General features: G+C 31.7%; 1 protein-coding gene across 2 annotated transcripts in view; it reads left to right on the top strand.

The window, feature by feature from the left end:
- Positions 1-18,725, top strand: part of LOC130443604 (caskin-1) — a 153,545-nt gene that overhangs the window by 15,317 nt on the left and 119,503 nt on the right. Inside the window, exon 1 of one of the 2 annotated variants that reach the window (XM_056778363.1) lies at positions 5,521-5,760. The exons of the other annotated variant lie outside the window; for it this stretch is intronic. Within the exon in view, the coding sequence (XP_056634341.1) occupies positions 5,739-5,760 (22 nt within the window). The 5' untranslated portion in view covers positions 5,521-5,738. Of the gene's footprint in view, positions 1-5,520; positions 5,761-18,725 lie in introns of those variants that run through there. 2 annotated transcript variants of the gene reach the window in all.

The following is an 18,725-nucleotide window of genomic DNA, read 5'->3' as shown; positions in this document are numbered from 1 at the left end:
ATTTGTAAAGTAAACTTTCAACATTAATTATGGAGAAAAAATCCATTCAACGATGATGTTTGTTTGCAGCATACAACTGTTATATTGTTTTGGTAATTAAGCAGTACACGTTTCACTAAAATGTCCGTTTTTTTGCGGTAGTTACAGCCAGAAGAGGTCGTTAATTTCAAACAGTTAATTACTTATCTTAATTACTTCACTTTCCCGTGTCCTGAACGTTAATTATACCACTACCAAAGAGAAAATCTAAGTTGTATTTGGTACCCATATAATTTAGATAAAAAAATATGCAAAAGGATCATTTACTATTTATTTATATGGAATTTCAATCATATTTTAATCTCCAATTGTTTGATTCTAACCTAAACTAACCAAAAAAATTACCTTGTGGAGGTGCTAAAACGGTGTGCTGTTGAAATGAATGGTCTCCACGCAAGAAAAGAATGTTATTCATCAAGTACTACTTTTATTGTCTTCAAAGAAAATAATCTATTTTTAAAAATATCCTTAAACAGCTCAAATTGATTCAACACTTCCAGTAACTTGACCATGTTGAGAAAGAGTTCACTAAATTAAGTTATACTTCAATATCTTGCACTTATGTGCCCTTATGCAATTTTAAATAAAGCCTAAAATTGTTTCCTGTAGAAGACTGGCGCATTCAGAGGTACTTTGCCAATATACTGGAAATTAATCAATCAATCATGGGTAGTTGAAAGATATCGATAGATGGGAGGATATGATCACATCTAGAGCATTAACAAACAATCACAATTGAACTTTCGTCCTGAATCTGTTCATCGTCAAATTAATAATCATGTTTTGGTCATAGTGCTGCATCTTTCGGAAGTTGACTCATTTTTACGTTTAGGTAATTTTTGGTATTTCTTCATTTGAAAAACACTTCACCTATACTATATCATAAATATATTGTTCAATTCAAAGTAATAGATTGATCAGGAAGTCGCGGCACCTAACCTACCAAGTATTATATTGTTTGGACTAAATGCAGTGAACTTTTCCAATTAAATTACACTGCTTCAAACCGCCGAAATTATATCGTTGATTATCGAAAGAGCACGTAGAGAACGCTCATAAATCCCAGATGAATCATAATATTGCAACTAATCATTATTTATCTATGGTTTCATAGTTCACAGTAGGATTGAGGACGGTATGATATTAAAAACTTTCCAAATCTTAAAAAAATATAATTATTGGTTGCCGTGGGCATGTCATAATTGCCGAAAATTTCAGTTTCATATTTTTTTATCTAATAAACTAAATGTTCAAAACGTGGATCATTAAGAACGAAATAACATGTTTTGTATATCGATAATTGTAGTTTCTAACCTAAAATAAATATAACATTATTAACGTATTTATAAATTTAAAAAAAAATGATAGAAAATCGTCTGAAATGGGGTTTGAAAGCAGGAGTTTGTTGACAGATGTAAATGAAATATTTTACGAAACAACGACGGCTTCCGTTAATTATAGTACTTTCAAAATTAAACATCACAATTCTCAAAGCATTTTCAAATTATAAATACTCCCTTTTAAAAATAGTTATTTTCTATCGGAATTTCAGAAAGGAACGTTTCAAATCAGATTTGTTATCGTGAAACAACAAAATCATCGAAAATTTAATCGTAGTTATTATTCTTGGATTCGTGTTGTGAATACTATATAATTTCCAGAAATAACGTATAAATTTAAATGGAAATTGAACTACCTAATATATAATTTTACAACTTCTCAACAACAAAGTATTTGCTTTGCCCCTACAAAAGGCTTCTTGATATAGCAAATAACATATTTCGTGATTGAAGCTTGAGAGATATTTGTAAAATGTGTTGCCTATAGAGAAATATTGTTTTCAAAATAAAGTGAAAAGTTTGAATTTAATTGTATTACCACTAAAAAGAAGATTTTAAAATTTTGTTTCAGCCTTAAGAAATACATTTTAAATGTAAAATTCTAGCCATTAAATAAAACGCAATCTAAATAAATGACATGTAGGTGACATGAATCTCAAAAATAAGGGCAAAAGATATTTTCTCTTGGTAAACAATAATCATCAGTTACTTCCTTGTAAGGGTAGGGGTTTATTTAACCTAAGTTTATAAATTTGAGGTTAATTATCGATGTGTATTATTTTTATTTATTTGTACTATACATTTATTTAGACTGAAAATTTATTTATGTTAAAGTTGCGTCATTTCGATTTCAAGTAGGTAATCAATATATTTCCGTGTCATTGAAATGTTCCAGCTGTGCATTGATGTCACAATTTCGTAACACATATTGTTTTGGATGTCTGGAAGCTCATAACTGGAAAACAAACAACAAAAAATAAAATTAGATTCTATTCATAACGGTTCGTATTGATATCTTCCAACACTTCAGCCATCAATTGTTTCTAATCAGTAATTTTCATTTTATTCCCTGTTTATGATAAATAATAATAGAACATAACATTCAATTCTAGTACTAGGTATAACCTTTCTATGTTTACGTTCATATTTATTATGTCTAAGAATACATACAACGGGATTGATGTATACAACGTATTTATTTATATTTTTTGGGAATAAGTAGTAGATAAAATAAATAATCCTCAATGAATATTTCCACTATTGTTTTTTTATTTAAAATCTTCAGAAAGTAATAAGAACCTATTAAAATGAAATCACACCAACAGTAAATTACATATGAATTATTCACAATATTCACGCCCACTAAACGGTAACAGCAGCCACTTTAATTTGACTTCGTTTTGATCTAATTCCTGTTTGTTGGTTATGAACGAAACCGTAAATTTTTTTATAAAATAATCATTTTCGGGATTCTTAAATTAATAATTCAGCTATTTGAATAATCAACTGTAAGATTCAATAATTAAATTAGTTTAGTTATTTAGGTGTAAAATAAATAAAGATATGTATTTAATAAGAAAAAGTTTACTAAAAAAATTAATCATTGAGTTCCTAAAAACCTCGTTTTAATGCTCTTCTCTAATGTGTTTTGTTCTTAGGGTTCAGATATATTTTAGGCACTGAATAGTCAGTTAAGCGCTGCACTGGACTAGTACTTGGATACTATAATTTACTCAATTTTTAGTGTTTGACCATTTACATTCACGCTACAAAAATAACAATTTTCAGGATAATTTTGTGCTTCTCGCCAAATAGTCACTGTTCCAATTTTGAAGGCACTTCTTTTACCACTTTTCCTTGAACTTAAATGTTCCATACACAATTTATAAATAACAATTGAGAGCCCCCGATTCCTTATTTTTATTCAAGATCATCCAAAAACACTCAAAATATGTATTTTTCAGTAATTATAAAATGATCTGGATTATTTAAACAAATAATTCGAGCTGTTAGGGTAGATTTGATGCAAACGAGTCATAACATTATTCACCACAAAATTCTAATGTTACGAATTTTCAATTATTAATGTTCATTTAAACTTCCTCATGTTAGTAGGTTATAGTACTGCCTTAAACGTGCTTGAAACCTATTTTAAAATGCTTTGTCTACATTAAACTTATAAATATTAATTGAAACTGCTGGAAATAATAAATTATACCAATATCAAATCTTGTATGTAAATCCCGCCATTCCCAATACCCCGACCGTAATATCGAAATCTGTCAAAACTTTCCGACCACAAATCAAACCCGGCCGAGAAAGCGGAATACGGGAAATATAAAACAAATGCATTACGTATGTATGTACCTATATTTTATACGCGTCCGCAGTAAACATATTTTCTATAATTAGTACACAGTCCAGATGCATGCATATGCACAAGATTTAATTTTACATTACATCGAACATATTGAATATATCAATAACGAACTCGCCCAACAAAATTAGAAGCTAGCGAAATATAATTTATAATTAAAAATTGAATAAAAAGAAAAGTAAATATAAGAATTTTTCACGGTTACTAGTATAAATTTTAACTTTATTTTTCAAAGTTGTGCACGTGTTTCACTCCATATAAATACAATGTTTATTAGGTACTGTGACTGAATTGACGTTTTGACGTGAGAAAAACATGAATCAAAAATTTCGTATTCAGCAACGGAGTTCCGAACGAGACGAGGTAATGGGACTTTTTTTGCTTTTTACGGTCCTTTTTATCACGTACTTTATCGAATACAGAGAATATTCGGTTCTTGGATGTTTGTCTATGTCTGACTACGATCTCAGTAACTTGAGTTGTTTTGATGCAATGTTGACAATAGTAGTCCAGTTCCAGACGTTATAGAACTGAAAAAATTTTGTAAAAAGTATTTACTCATGGCTCATTTGTGAATTTCTATTATAATATTTGATTAATCACATACATCATTATAAATATAAAAGAATTTAATTGATACATTTTTATACTAACCTCCAACCATATATATAACGGCAATATTAATGTTCTATCTTGTTCGAGACACTTTAACTATACTGCGCATGATTCAGAATGCGCAGAACCGAGCTGGAACGTCGGAGGATAGAGAGATCGATACCATTCTGTCTTCCTTATTCGGGACAGCTTCCACTTATAGAATTCTATTGGTGAACGGCATTAAAATTGGTTACAAAAGGACACAGCCACATGACGACATAACACACAGCGCGAACTACAATTGATTTACGAAAGACTTCGAAGGAAAGTGCATGAGTTCTTCTTTAGAAGAGAATTTTTGGAAATAGACAAAGTTCTTGCCTTGCAGATGGATTACCTTATAATAAGTCGAAGCATATTATGGGAACTTTAAAAAGAAATATGTTCTCGCTGGAAAAAGAATTCTAGAAAGTAGATCAACAAGGGACATACACCAAATAAATTTTGGCGGCAAGATGAAATTGTCAAATTTTGAACCCTTATACCTATATAACCAGTATGACACAATGTTCTCAACACGTTGACTGTCAACAACAAAATAACTTATAATTTACCTCCTGGAGGAAATTAGTTTTACATAAATCAACCAATAAATAAAACTTTTTTAAAAAAACCTACATTTTCTATATCTATACTAGTGATAACTTTGTGTTCAAATTTGTATTTTTAATGATATGTAATTAAATAAAACTGTGAAAATTGCCTTGGCAGTCAACGTGTTAACACACCTAGAAAAATAAAATGTTTTTGAAAAAATCGCACTTTTTTACCGCTATTTAGAAGTGATAAGCAGATATAAGTTTACATATTCATTATATTCATACAAATATTATTTCATACGAAAATACTCCAGGTATAACTTCAAAAATATTCCAACTGTATATTAAGCCTAAAACGACTTTGTATTGTACTTTATATAATCAAAATTATGTAGGCAACCAATATTACACTTAATATATTTCAAAATTTATAAGCAATAAGTTTTTTTCTGAGACTAATTTTTCAAATTAAACTAAGAAACATTTAAATACTCACTGTATTATGTTCAGTCGCTTAAGACCGGACTAATCATTTGGGTTGCCTATCCGTGAGCTCCACAGTCAGTATTGTATTTGTTCCCTTCTTGTTAGAGTTCGACTTGAGCGAAAATTTCAGTTCTTTATCGCATCCTATCGTGAGCGTGTCGATTGTTTGCCGCACGTTAGTCGTCCGGGTACAGCTCCGTCAAAAAAGTACTTTTAACTAATAAGATGAATTGTTGTAAACAATAAATTGTGTAGTGTGTGATTTAAATTAAACTTTATTTAGCTTATGTGGATATTATTATGGTTTTATTGGCAAAACACGGTTAGTACCAATACATTCTTATTTGTATGTTTCTAGATTTGTTGTTGTTTTGCTATGAATTGTTTTTAAAATTGTTGTGCTTACTAAATAGACTTTATGTCTTGAAAATATAAGCTTCCATGGGAATTGATGACAAAGAGGTCGTTTATTTATCAAATGAATGCTTATTATTCTCTCGAATTAATTATTGTTATTAGAAAACAGATCAGTTCATGGACAGTACAGATACGTACTAGGATCTTCTAAAAGTAACAATAATGTTATCTTTGGTTAATTAAGATATCCCTTTATTGGTAATTTAGAAATGAATAGATATAGGGTTTATATAAAAAGCGGATTACCTATTTATGACGTATGTGCTTTTTTATGTTCTTGTTGTAGGAACTGATAATGATTAATGGTTTTATATTCAGTATTATAATGAGGTTAAATTTGAAGGTGTAGGTAGAACAACTGTTTTGAATCCAAAATGGAAATAATATGATGATTTATTTACAAATAAAAATTATTTTATTGCCATATGTGGAAAATACCCAATTCTTCGATAATTCTAGTAAATCAATGTTTGTGGAATTCGTTATTTATTTATCATATAAAGAATCTTTTCAATTTTAATTATATTAAATCAAAATTTTAACTTAGCAACTTAGTAACTAGTAACTAAGCGATTGAATCAATTTTTCAAGTAATTTGTGATAAATTACTTTTATTTTTCTCACAAATGGCGCAGTTAATAGGATTAGGGGTTGTACATTGTCGAATTATTTTCAAGTCACGTTTCTACCACTGAGTTGGAGTCACCTCTACAAAATAAGATTGATAAATGTCTATATCGACATCTTACAGGAAATTATACAAGTTTTTTAAACATTGATGATATAAAAACAGCTGTTAAGAGAAATTTTCTAATAAAATAGAGATTAGTTATAATTTTAAATTAGTAATTATAAGAATGAAATCTTATGGTATAGAAATCCTTAGAACTATGATAAATTTGACAAGAACAGATATCATAATATTTTATTAACTAAAAAAAGAACAATTTTAAACTTGTTCCTACAATGGAAGGTCTTATCGGTTTTCCATTGTTCAAAGTAAGTTAGGGAGCTTTTTAGGAAATATATATTTCCTACGTCTCTAAGGTATAGATCTTTGGAAGCATAAAAAAACACATGGTGCTAAATCAGGATAGTACGATATGCTATATTAAGATCTGTTGACGGATGGGCATTGGGTGAAATCAGTTTTTGAGATCGAATTCTTTCAAAATTTCTTTATGATCATGTGATGTGTAAAAATTTTAGCAATCATCTGAATGGTCATCTTATACTATTCTCACATATTTTCATTGATTTTGGTTACTTTTTGCAAAGTTGAAACCCTATAAAAAACATTTATACGATTCGAAAATATGTACCAGATAGAGTCGTGATTCTCTAACAATTTATTTAACGAAAAACTTCACTTCAATTCATTGCTCGTGTCTCTCTTTAGAAATTATTATTTGTACGAAAATGTGAAAGGTCTTCTTCGTCTTTCTAACATATAAGTAGGCTACTGCATGTTCATTGGCAGCAAGCAAGGTTAAGTCCAGCAATCTTGCTATTGCTTAGATGGTCTTTCTTGTGGTTGCCGTGGTCTTCTTTCTTTCGGAAAGTTTATTTTTGCGTTCTTAACAAGTCTACTGTCGTTTATCATCAAATTAAATGTAAAGGAACTGAGTGATTCTCCTTGTCTCATTCCCGTATTTACATCTATATCTTGTTGATGTCCCACTTTGATTTTTGTTTTGCATTGGGTATTAGGTGAGAAAAATAATTCCTATTATTATTTTTATCATAATATCCACTGTAATTAATAAAAATTGTGTTGTAAATTATCAAAACATTGTTGTACATTTAATTTGACCTATTAAGTACTGATAAGCACCTGTACTAAATTTTCAATTTAATTTTTTCACAATAAATTTAAATTAAAAACGATATGAAAGTCACAAACTGGAAAACAACTCAATTTATCAAACTTTTACTATATAAATTGTCGATTACCTCGTTTTACTATCTATAAAATGCTAGATCATGTCCATCAAGATGCTGAGCAGTACCACATTATAACCTAAATATGGCGCATGTGGTTCCTCTTAATGGGTACGCGAGTTTCATGTTACCTAAAAGCGTACATTATATGGGTAGATTTCTATAGTAAAGACGTGAAAACGCCAACGACTTTTTTATTAGTACAAGCGCTTAAGACAAGTCAACTAATTAAAAAGAGACGGCAATCCGCTAGCACGCCAAATTTTGAGGTACGGATTATACTAAATGTCTATACGAGGATGGTCCCAAAAGTAACTGACACAACAAAGAAAAAGCAAAAATTTTGAAAGAAATAAATTTATTTTCCATCATAATTTCCTTTCAGCTTCATACACTTTTCATCACCTCTTCATTGTTGGAAAATTTTTGACAAACGAGCCATTTTTTCAAGTGTTGGAACAGAAAATAATTCGATGGGGCTAGATCTGGCAAATAGGGTAGCAATTCTAATTTTAAATCATTAATTTTGGCTATTGCAATGTTGACAACAAACAACACTTTCTTCTTAGCCATTTTTGCTTGATTTCTTCGCTCAAACGCTGCAATAACTTCGCATAATACTCGCCATTGATAGTTTTTCAAGATAGTCAATGAAAATTATCCCACGCGCAACCCAAAAAAACCGACGCCATGACCTTGTCTGCTGGTGGAACGGCCTTTGTTTCCTAAAAAACCGATTCTCCCTTTTCAATTCATTGTTTTGATTGTTCTTTTGTTTCGGGTGTGAAGTGATAGTCCAACGTTTCATCCATAGTTATGAAACGGTTTTATTTCTGTGAAACACACCTTTCGCCAAATTTTCAATTGATATGCGATGTACCGCATTTTTTTAAATGCCTACTGCTATGTCTGTTAGATCGCGCACATTCCATCGACGATTCAGTACCGCTTTGTGGATTCTCTTCAACATTTCTGGAGGCGTCACCTCATTTGATCGACCATTGCGATGCTGGTCTTCGCAGGTCGTACGTATCATATAACGATGACAAAATTTTTCCATGTTTACAAATTCACTGAAAATGTTCACTATTGATAGCTGTCAAACGAATACTACAACGTGGCTTCATCAAACTTGAAACATATGCTGTACAAATTGTGTACTTTCTAATACAGTAGTATGTTTCAAGTAACTACCGCCATCTCTAAGGCAGGCCAGATACTACTCGTATATAAACACAGTGGTTTAAAAAATTATTAAATGATGGTGAAGAAGAACTATGTGAAAATAAATTGGAGGAAGAAATTATAAGAGAAAGATATAGTCATAATTGAAGGAAGAGAAGGTGATAGAATGCTTAAAATGTATGAATAATAAGAGTGTAGGAGAGAACAATATCCCAAGCAGACGTTCATCATCTTCCCCATAAAAGCTGCAGTCGCAGGAGTTAATTATTTTTATTTACTCAAGGTGTTCTTTTATGTAACATCCTGTGAGAATAAGTGGATTATTCCTGCAAATGACGAAGTGTTTATTTGATCTTTCACGATCGTAGTTTGCGAGGAAAAGTCTCGAGCATCTAAGGGTTTCTCGGCTTCCTGTTTTGCTTTTTCTTTCCTATGCGGATTTCTGTTCCTTTAGTGTTTCTATGTATCAACTTTTCGGATTCAATCTCAAAAATTTGTCAAACCAATTGTCAAATAAAATGTCAAGTTGTCAAGTAATTTGCCTAGCACGACGAACATGATCGAGTCAGCGCTCTAACAGTTCGTGAGTCACTTTTGCTCACTGCTCGTTGCTTCCGCGACAGGCCTAAGTCACTGTGCATTAATCATGGACGCATAAGTACTAAAAAAAACAAAGTTACGCCAAATAAATATGAACAAGGTCTTGGAAAACGTGATTGAAGGAAATATCAGTCAAATGAGATATTCTGGAAGAGAAATATATTTTGAGAATAAACAAAAATCGGTCTAGAAACGTAGAAAGTTTAGAGAAGTTAATTGCACAATTCTTTGACGAAACTGACTTGTTGTCAACACGATTTGTTTGAAACAATCATTTTTTGTTTAATATATCTAGCGTTTTTCTCTAAATATTCACGATTTAGAATTTTTTGAGTTTTTTATTGAAAAAACCATATTGTTCTCGTTACTATCCTCGGCATATTACATCAAACGGCTTATCACTTATAATGATTAACTATTGTCAATAAACAATTTTATCGTTTTTCTGTATTGTATAACAATTTTGCCACGCAGTCTACTTTTTTGTCACAACGACCTTCAGTTAATTCACACTCAGTATTTACAGGTATGTAAATTACGAAATACTGATATCAGTAGATATGGATAATTTATTGAACGTTACACTTAGAGTTGCGTGAATTTTGGCACGTCCTTGTTGTGCATGAGTAATTTAATACCAAAGTATAATAGGTGAAGTTGTTTTTACCGGTTTCTTGAAATTATTTATAATCAGAATCAGATAATAAAACATAAATAGGAATGAATGAAGTATGTAAGTTTTATTTTAAAGAAATTTTTTTTTTTCAATTTCAGTAATTTTCTCATTGTTGTTTTGTGTGCATTTTCCTTAAATATTCGTAAATAACATATAGTTCATTTAAAGTCAATGTGAAAAGGGCAAAAAATTCAAAAATAAATGTAAAAAGATAGTTCCCAAATAACAGAGAAATAGTTCCAATCACTGTGCTGTAATGTTGTGTCACTAAAAAGAAGGCAATATATTTTTCAAGCATAGTGCTGCTCTATAAGAGCTTATTTTAGAGGCTTCAGAATTGGAAAGTGGAAAATCACGTGTTATGGTGTATGCTCTTTGATGATGTAGAATAGAGTGCTAGTTTTTTTTATGAGATTGGGATTACAGGAGCAGAAGGACGATGGTCAAAGACATGCAGAGCAATCAATTCTGGTGTGATGTAGAGTGCTGTCGAATGTCACCAGTCTCATTTCAAAAACTCGCCGCCTCGCCGCTATATTGATTTTATCGTTTTTCGAATGTCGTACCAAGTCACGTATGACTTACTTAATAAACTGCGAATTCCAGGGTTCACTTTTGGTGAAAGCAAAGTGCCGTTGAATGCCACCAGTCTCATTTCAAAAACTCGCCGCCTCGCCGCTATATTGATTTTATCGTTTTTCGAATGTCGGATTTGACATATTCACATCAGTTTTGTTATATTTCAAAACTGAAGTACAGTTTGGCAAATACAATAGGGTTTCCAACCGTCCTGCTTTCCCAGGACATGTCCTAGTTTTTGTAGTGTCCTATGACGTCCTGAATAGTTTTTAAGCAGCGTCCTGTTTTTTCAAATCCTGATTTTTTAAATTTGTTAGTTAGCAACCCTAAAATACAAGAGTGAATGTCGAAAACGTACGAGAGGCACGAAGTTAAAATGAGAATATATTCTGATTACATATGGTAAATACATAAATAAAGTGACAATAGTAGTCATGTATACCTGCTTGAAGGACCGTACTAATCCCTACTACCATCATCTAGGAACGCGCATTAAGAGGCTATTTGACATTCATTCCTGTATTTGCCAAAGTGTAGCAACCCCCGTGTACAAATTTTTAACTGAATTTTTAACAATTGTTATTTATAATTAGTATTTAGGCAAACAATTTGTGTAAATAGATCGATAGAAATGACCTTTATTTTGAACTGTAAATAATAAAACATTTTATTTTAAATATCGGACTTGTCCCGATGTACTAATTACTTTAAATATATACGTAAATTTGTAATAAATTTAATAATGTCCGCTTGTAAATTTAATTTCTGGCAGTATTTGACACTTTAATATTGGAAACGATTCATGATTGATATAAATGATTTTCCGAATACAACATATCGGGAAATATTTTTTAATTTCTTATTTTTAATATAAATCGAGTACTAGTTTCTTATCACGTATTATGTTGAACGTCAGGTATTGTCTTTTGTGTGATTGATTTTTATCAAGGACGTGTTTAGGTTAATGAGATTGGTCTCGTTGTATTAGCATGTAAATACGGGTTGCCATTAATCAAATTAATTGATGAACTTCATTAAAAATGTACAAATCGACCGCAAAGAAGAAAATATTTATTATACTGTGTTACGTGATATATCATCATAAATTATTTTTTTTGGCTTCAAGAACTACATAAATCTATCTGCTAATCTGAAATATTGAAAAAAATACCTATTTTACGTATTAGAATCGTACTCGATAGGTATCAAAACTTCATGTTCACAATTTATACAAATAATACAATAAGCACGGTCGTAGCCAGTGGGAGGGTTTAGGGGGTTCAAACCACCATCGAAATAAACAAGATATTACCTAATATTATACCGAAAAAATACGAGGAGTGAAGAGAGTTAAATTATTACATTTGAATATATATAGTAGCGCCTAGCGCAATCTTTTGACGAGAGGCAGACGTATTTGTAGCCGAACTAGTGGACGTTGCGCACAGTAACGCCATCTCTAGTCGAGTAGCCGATTTATTTTGCATTGTATGGAAACTGCGTTGTTTCTCGATTATTCGCCACGCTCTCGATCGGAATAAGCCAAGCTTAGTGGAAGTTTCTGGACTTCTACTGAGCTGTCTAATTACTTATGTTCATCAATGTTACATGAAATCTCACATTTTGTGTGTAATTAGAGCAGAAAAATTCAATAAACAAACTAAAAATTTTACATTCTGATGCTAGTTTTTTCGTTCTATCTCTTGCCTTTTCTGAGAAAATTTACCATGGTGACGGTATTATTTTTACACAATTAGGAAGTAGAGATTTCAACGAACAAAAATCTCACCGACGTTTAAAAAAAAGCGGATATTTTGACCGGAGAATTAGGGTGCTTTTTCGATATTATGTCAAACTTGATTTTTTTAAAAGTGTGAATACAATAGTTGTAGATTTTCTCATTACCTACAACTTTACTATTTGTTTTTTTTTTTTCATAGCACTTGTAGTTTTGCCAGAAATCCAGATAAACCGTTTTTTACCCTTAAAAACTCACCTCCTTTCCCTTCCCGACCGCAGATCAACCGTAAATTATTTTTCCTTTTATTGTTATCTACTTCTCCTCCTTTTGCAATGGGTTTCGTCCTACTATTATTTTTTTTTTGGTTTCAAAAATTATCGACCCTCGTCTACACAGTAAATGCGAACTATATTAGCCTTGGGGATGTGCCAACCAAATTATAAACGCTATTACTCATTTCCAACTTACGAGACATTCTCATGCTACGGACAAAAAAGACTATTGCGACTTAGGTTAAGAAAATACTTCCCAGGAGACAATATGAAACGGATGCATTTTTCATGTTTCTAAGGTGGAAAATTGATATTTTAAAAAAAAACATACTCCGCCGTAAGATATTGGCCTCAAGAAAATAAACACTTGAGAATTCCTGTACGGACCCAAAAAAGTTTGATTGGAAATTATAGGGGAGTACATCATTGGATTAATGGAAATATGGAATATGAAAAATCAATATTTGTCCTGGTGGACAACGTACTAAACGTGAAACTCAAAAAGAAAAGCACCTTTCTGCGGTTTAAAGCGGATTGGGGTACCGCAAGTTAATAAAGCAGTAACGAGGGTGAATTCTAAACAATGAAGTTTGTTTTTTAATAATGTTGACGAAGTTATAGTAACAAAATACGTCGTCGACCCCAGTCTAGAGGTAATAATGTCTGCCATAATTTTATACCCCATTTCCGGGTGCGAGTTTATCGTCCAAGGATAAATTTCAAATATCCGTAGGTAAGCCTATTCATAGTAATAAAATTTATCGAATGATTCATGGCGCTAGCTCGTGTCGATCTCGAGTTGTCGCAAAAGGCTACCCTACACTAAGATAGACGAGTTGGATCAATAAGGTTTAGAAATATTCCAATTTACAACTTGAAATCACAAATAACCCAAAAGAAATGTATTGTTACGAACAAGCTCGCGTAATTAGTCCTTAGGCCCAACCTGTCCAGCTATAATGGAATTTTAAAATTAGATGAATTCGTGCGACGCCTTTTATCTGTTTTTATAAATGGCGTATGCGCGTTTGGTATTTCCTTTCACAACTTTTTAATATAGCGGGCGGTTTATTTACAGTATTTCTTCTAAATAACTTCTAGGAAAGTCTATTTATTTATTAGTTGTGATTCTTTTTGTTCTAGAAGTTATTAGAATTTTATTTAGATATATAAAAGATTTATGTAAACGCATTTAGTTTAGTTTTAAATAAATAGACGTAGTATTAATAAAAGTAATCGTAGAAATGATTTAAGTGATATGTATATATAAGTGAATTATTACAAGTGTATTAAATAGTGTGTAAATAAATTAAGAACGTAAGAGATTACCTTTATTAATTCTCCCCACGAATACAAAGAGTGTAAATAAATAATAAACGAAAAACGTTACAGTATTAAATATAAACGGATACGGGTATTTTCGAAAAAATGTATCATACCCTAAGTTATTTTAGTGCGCATAGAAGTTATTTGAGTAAATATAAATATAAACTATTACCTATTACTAATAAATTTACCGCTATATCAACTTTACCGGTATTGGGCAGTACTTCTGTCATTCATCAAATTATTTATTTAAATTCTTTTTTCATAGTTTCACATATCGTAAACTATTTGAACAACATATTATATGCAATGTTGGTTACATAGCGGACCGTATATAATCAAAACAACCACTAAACGTGGTTTTCAAGTTTCTATATATAGAATACCTAGTTACTTGGAATAAGAAGAAAAATAAAATACGGTTCGTTTGTATTAGAGATGGATAGGCTATTTCTAATGTCGACAATAACCAGATATTCTCATAATAAAGGTCCATTCCGCATTTGATCGATTGCTATATAAAGTTTTCTACTCGTATTTTCCCTATTCATATCATCGTCTGTTATAGTAATTTTCTTCTACTTTTAGTGAATACATCATTTGCCTTAAGGATTTAATCCACTGTTGATGACATGAGAGGGACGTATTTAAAGGATGCGACCGTCAATTCTACAATTTCTGAAGGGAAATGCGAGTACTAAGAAACTGAATGCCGTGAAGATGTTGTGTCAAACAAGTATTTATATCCAACTGGTACCCGGATCGTGCCTTCTGTTTCTTCTTAAAAGCATTTAAGGAGCCATGAAACACTAGTTCAAGCAAGAACGGTTCTTCCCCATGAAATCATAGTATTAAACAATTGTTTAATGGTAATCGGCTTGTGCCTAGTATTTCCCTTTCAAAACATTTCAAAAGTCATGAAAGAGAAGTGCGAGCAAGAACCGTTCTTCGCCGTGAAGACAGTAACTGTTTCGACTTCACAAAGCATAAAGGAGCCATGAAACAGAAGTTCAAGCAAGAACGGTTTTCTCCCATGAAAAAATTGTATCAAACGGCTGTTTATATCCAACTGGCAACCGGCCAGTGTCTTCTAATTCTTGTTAAAGTACTTCAGAAGCCATGAAACAGTAGTGCAAGCAAGATCGGTTCTTCACCGTGGAGACATTAACAAGTATTTATATCCAACTGATACCCGGCTCGTATCTTCTGTTTCGTCTTCACAAAGTACTTCAGGAGGCATGAAACAGAAGCCCAAGCAAGAACGGTTCCTCTCCATGAAAACATTGCATCAAACGGTTGTTTATATCCAACTGGCAACCGGCCTGAGCCTTCCATTTCCTTTTCAAAGCATTTCAGAAGCCATGAAAAAGTAGTTCAAGCAAATAAGATCCTTCATTGTAATGACTTTGTATCAAATAAGTGTTTACATTCAACTCTTGTCTTCTGTTAACTCACTATAGTTATGAGTGCAAAAATTTGCAGTGCATCGATAGAACGAGAAATAGATGAGGTGCGAGAATAGTGCCAACGAATATTGAAAGTTTTTGTAGTCAGATTTTCACCTTCACTCGTACAAAAATCAAATCACTAAATGATAGAGATTTTGCTTTTGGAAATGTGGAACACAAAGCTTTTAATTATGAAGCTCAAGAACTTGACAAAAAACCTTTCCTTTCGCCCAATGTTTTTTTTTTGGAATGGATGTTACTCGAAAATTATTTATTCCAAGTCTTCACGAACGTGAGCTGAATGAGTGCATGAATCTCAATAATAAGCTCTCCCAAATCTACTGATATCCCGTTAGTCTAATTTCACTGCATTTTTCTTGTGAGGCAACCTAAAGAAAAAAGTTTTTGAAAAACTAAAAGCCGGTTATTGCTAAGAAATCGAAAATTTAAACAATAAAATTATTTATCTATGTTGAATGGTGAATAAGTATCTCCGTACTTACTTAATTAACAAATGGAACGTATTTTTTCCATAAACGAGGATTTTCTAGAACCATTTCGTAAGGGAGTCGACCACGAATGTTGATTTCTACCTACCTACAATAACAAATATAAAAAATTACGTGATAATGTGTCTAAACAACGCTCATTTCCTATATCGTGTTCCATCTCTATAGTATAGAAGAAAAAGAAGTAACAGTTCGTCGTTATTATGCGTTCTTCTCGTGTATTGCTGCTTTCTTGACTATTGCGGAGGTCACCAAGTCTTTTTTATGTTTATCCTGCCTGCCTGCGCCTTGCAGTACACGCTGTATATCCAACATACCACTCACTGGGCCATTGTTGCTTTTTATCGGCGTTGTCACGTTTCAGTAATTTCCGGAAAATTACACGTGTAAGTTATAAGTTGACATTCTTTAATTGATTCTAGTTTTTTAAATGTGCTTATGCACGAAACATGTCCGAAAGTTTATATACTGTGTCCCCGTATAGCTGAAACGACTCTTGTGAAAGTTAAAATCCTGATTGGTTGAAGAATAATTTTAATTAAAAAAAAAACTAAGTATCTCATAATTTTCGAAAAACCTATTCTTTTATACAGTAATGTGTCTCTTACGTTGCAAATACTGCAAAAAGTTATTTAGTTAGAATGAACATACATAATTCTATACAAAACCTAAAAATCATCAGTAAACTATTCGTATACTTTTATATATATATATATATATATATATATATATATATATATATATATATATATATATATATGTATATAACAATTCAAAGACTATTTGTGTCGAAGCCTAATTAAAAATATGAGTAGAACACATTTACAGACAATTTATAAAACACACAGTATTTATACGTACAAAGTCAAATTTTTTCACACTTAAGAAGAAGGTGACGAAGCAAGGCGATGGCAGTTTTGTTTGTCTTTAGAGGAGCTTATTTCAGAAACCAGAAATATTCATAAATTGATAATTTTATCCGACACCACAAGTGGTGTTTCGGTTCCCCAAGATATTGGAGCGTGTCAAAAAAACATGGAATCATCGGACCTTCGTTGAAGGGAACTTAAATGAGTATATAAGAAATGAAAAATAATGTTTACTCCCCGTATAAAATCCGGTAAACATGTAACAAACCGTCAATCCACGTGCACTCATCATCTCTTCTGTTTACTAATAAAAATATCGACTCGTAAACATAATTGCATTTCTATTGGCCGAAGCTGTTGGAAAGCGTATGTACACAAATATTTCTGCTAGACAGTCTACGATAAGCAGTGGCGTGGCTAGGTGAGATTTATTTAATTCATAAATTTCTTTAAATAGATAGAACTACGGTGTTCTTTAGACCATGGGCGAATTAAGTGTGTAGTGAGAATAAAGACAGGTACGAATTTAATAATAAAGATTTAGATATACAAACACAGCAAGTTATTTGAATGTTTAAAAACGAAAAATATTCAGCAATCTGATAATGCAATCGTAATAAGAATTGCTGAATTATTATAGTAAGAAATCAGTTGACAAAGCTACTCAAGATTTTATACTTAGGACAATTTATAGTTTATATAAGAAGAACAGGGCTGCAACTTTAGAAGTAATACAGCAAAAGAGAACAAATTATCCAGAATACAATTATACCAGTTCAGAAACATTGCATCAAATTTTGTCAGCATGTGGTTTTAAACACAAAAAACTGAATAAACGTATGGCAATAACCAAATCGTCAAGGCTAGTTCGATGACTACAAGATTATTTGCGTCAGATAAAAGACTACCGAAGCTCTAATAGACGAATGAGGGGCTCTGTTAACGTCTGGTACCCTGTTTAAACCAAACACCTTACAAGTAGGTACATTTCACTCGTCTATTTACGTTGTATAATTTAATATTCAGCTGTAGCACGTTAACAGTGTATAAAGCTGTCCAATTTATAATGATTCGATTGCCTTTTAATCTGCAATTTATATCGGAAGAACTATACATACTTTGGACTCTACACGAAAAAGTTAACCAGCAACATTTAAAAAAGTGTTCGCATCAAAAAATCTAGTGGTATCATAAACATATTAATGCAAATTTGTTTAAACTAACCATAGGAAACATTAACATTTTGGATAAAAAACTTATAGTTTTGAATAGAATGTAATTACATATTCTCACGGATAAGTATTGTTTAGCAATAAAAGTCCAGTTTATTCTTCGCCTTATAAGCTTTGTTCGGGTGGTTTACTGTTTTAAAGAAATATATTTATGTATGTTAAATGCAAAACAAGGCCTTGTGGAACATCTGGTTCGGTGTAACGAATGATCTCACATCTGTGCGCGCGTTTTCTTACACCTCCATTACTTGGAAATACAGATGGCACTTTTCTTTATATCATCTTACAAGTGTTTCCTCTGTTGATAGAAAAAAATATTTGTTTAGTATTTATTTAGGAACGGTGGGGATGTACAAGAAACGGAAGATGGTTTCTAGCAAGAAAGTAGTCTATTATGCGTATGATGAAAACGTAAACAAACAAGATCTCGATCGAATCTATATTTGTTAAATAGTCCAATAGAATTTTTAGTTTTGATAAAAATGACAGTTT

Source organism: Diorhabda sublineata, chromosome 4, assembly GCF_026230105.1.
Source record: "Diorhabda sublineata isolate icDioSubl1.1 chromosome 4, icDioSubl1.1, whole genome shotgun sequence".
Classification (NCBI taxonomy): domain Eukaryota; kingdom Metazoa; phylum Arthropoda; class Insecta; order Coleoptera; family Chrysomelidae; genus Diorhabda; species Diorhabda sublineata.
The sequence above is the reverse complement of the archived record's forward strand: the minus strand, read 5'-3'. Positions and strand labels throughout refer to the sequence as shown.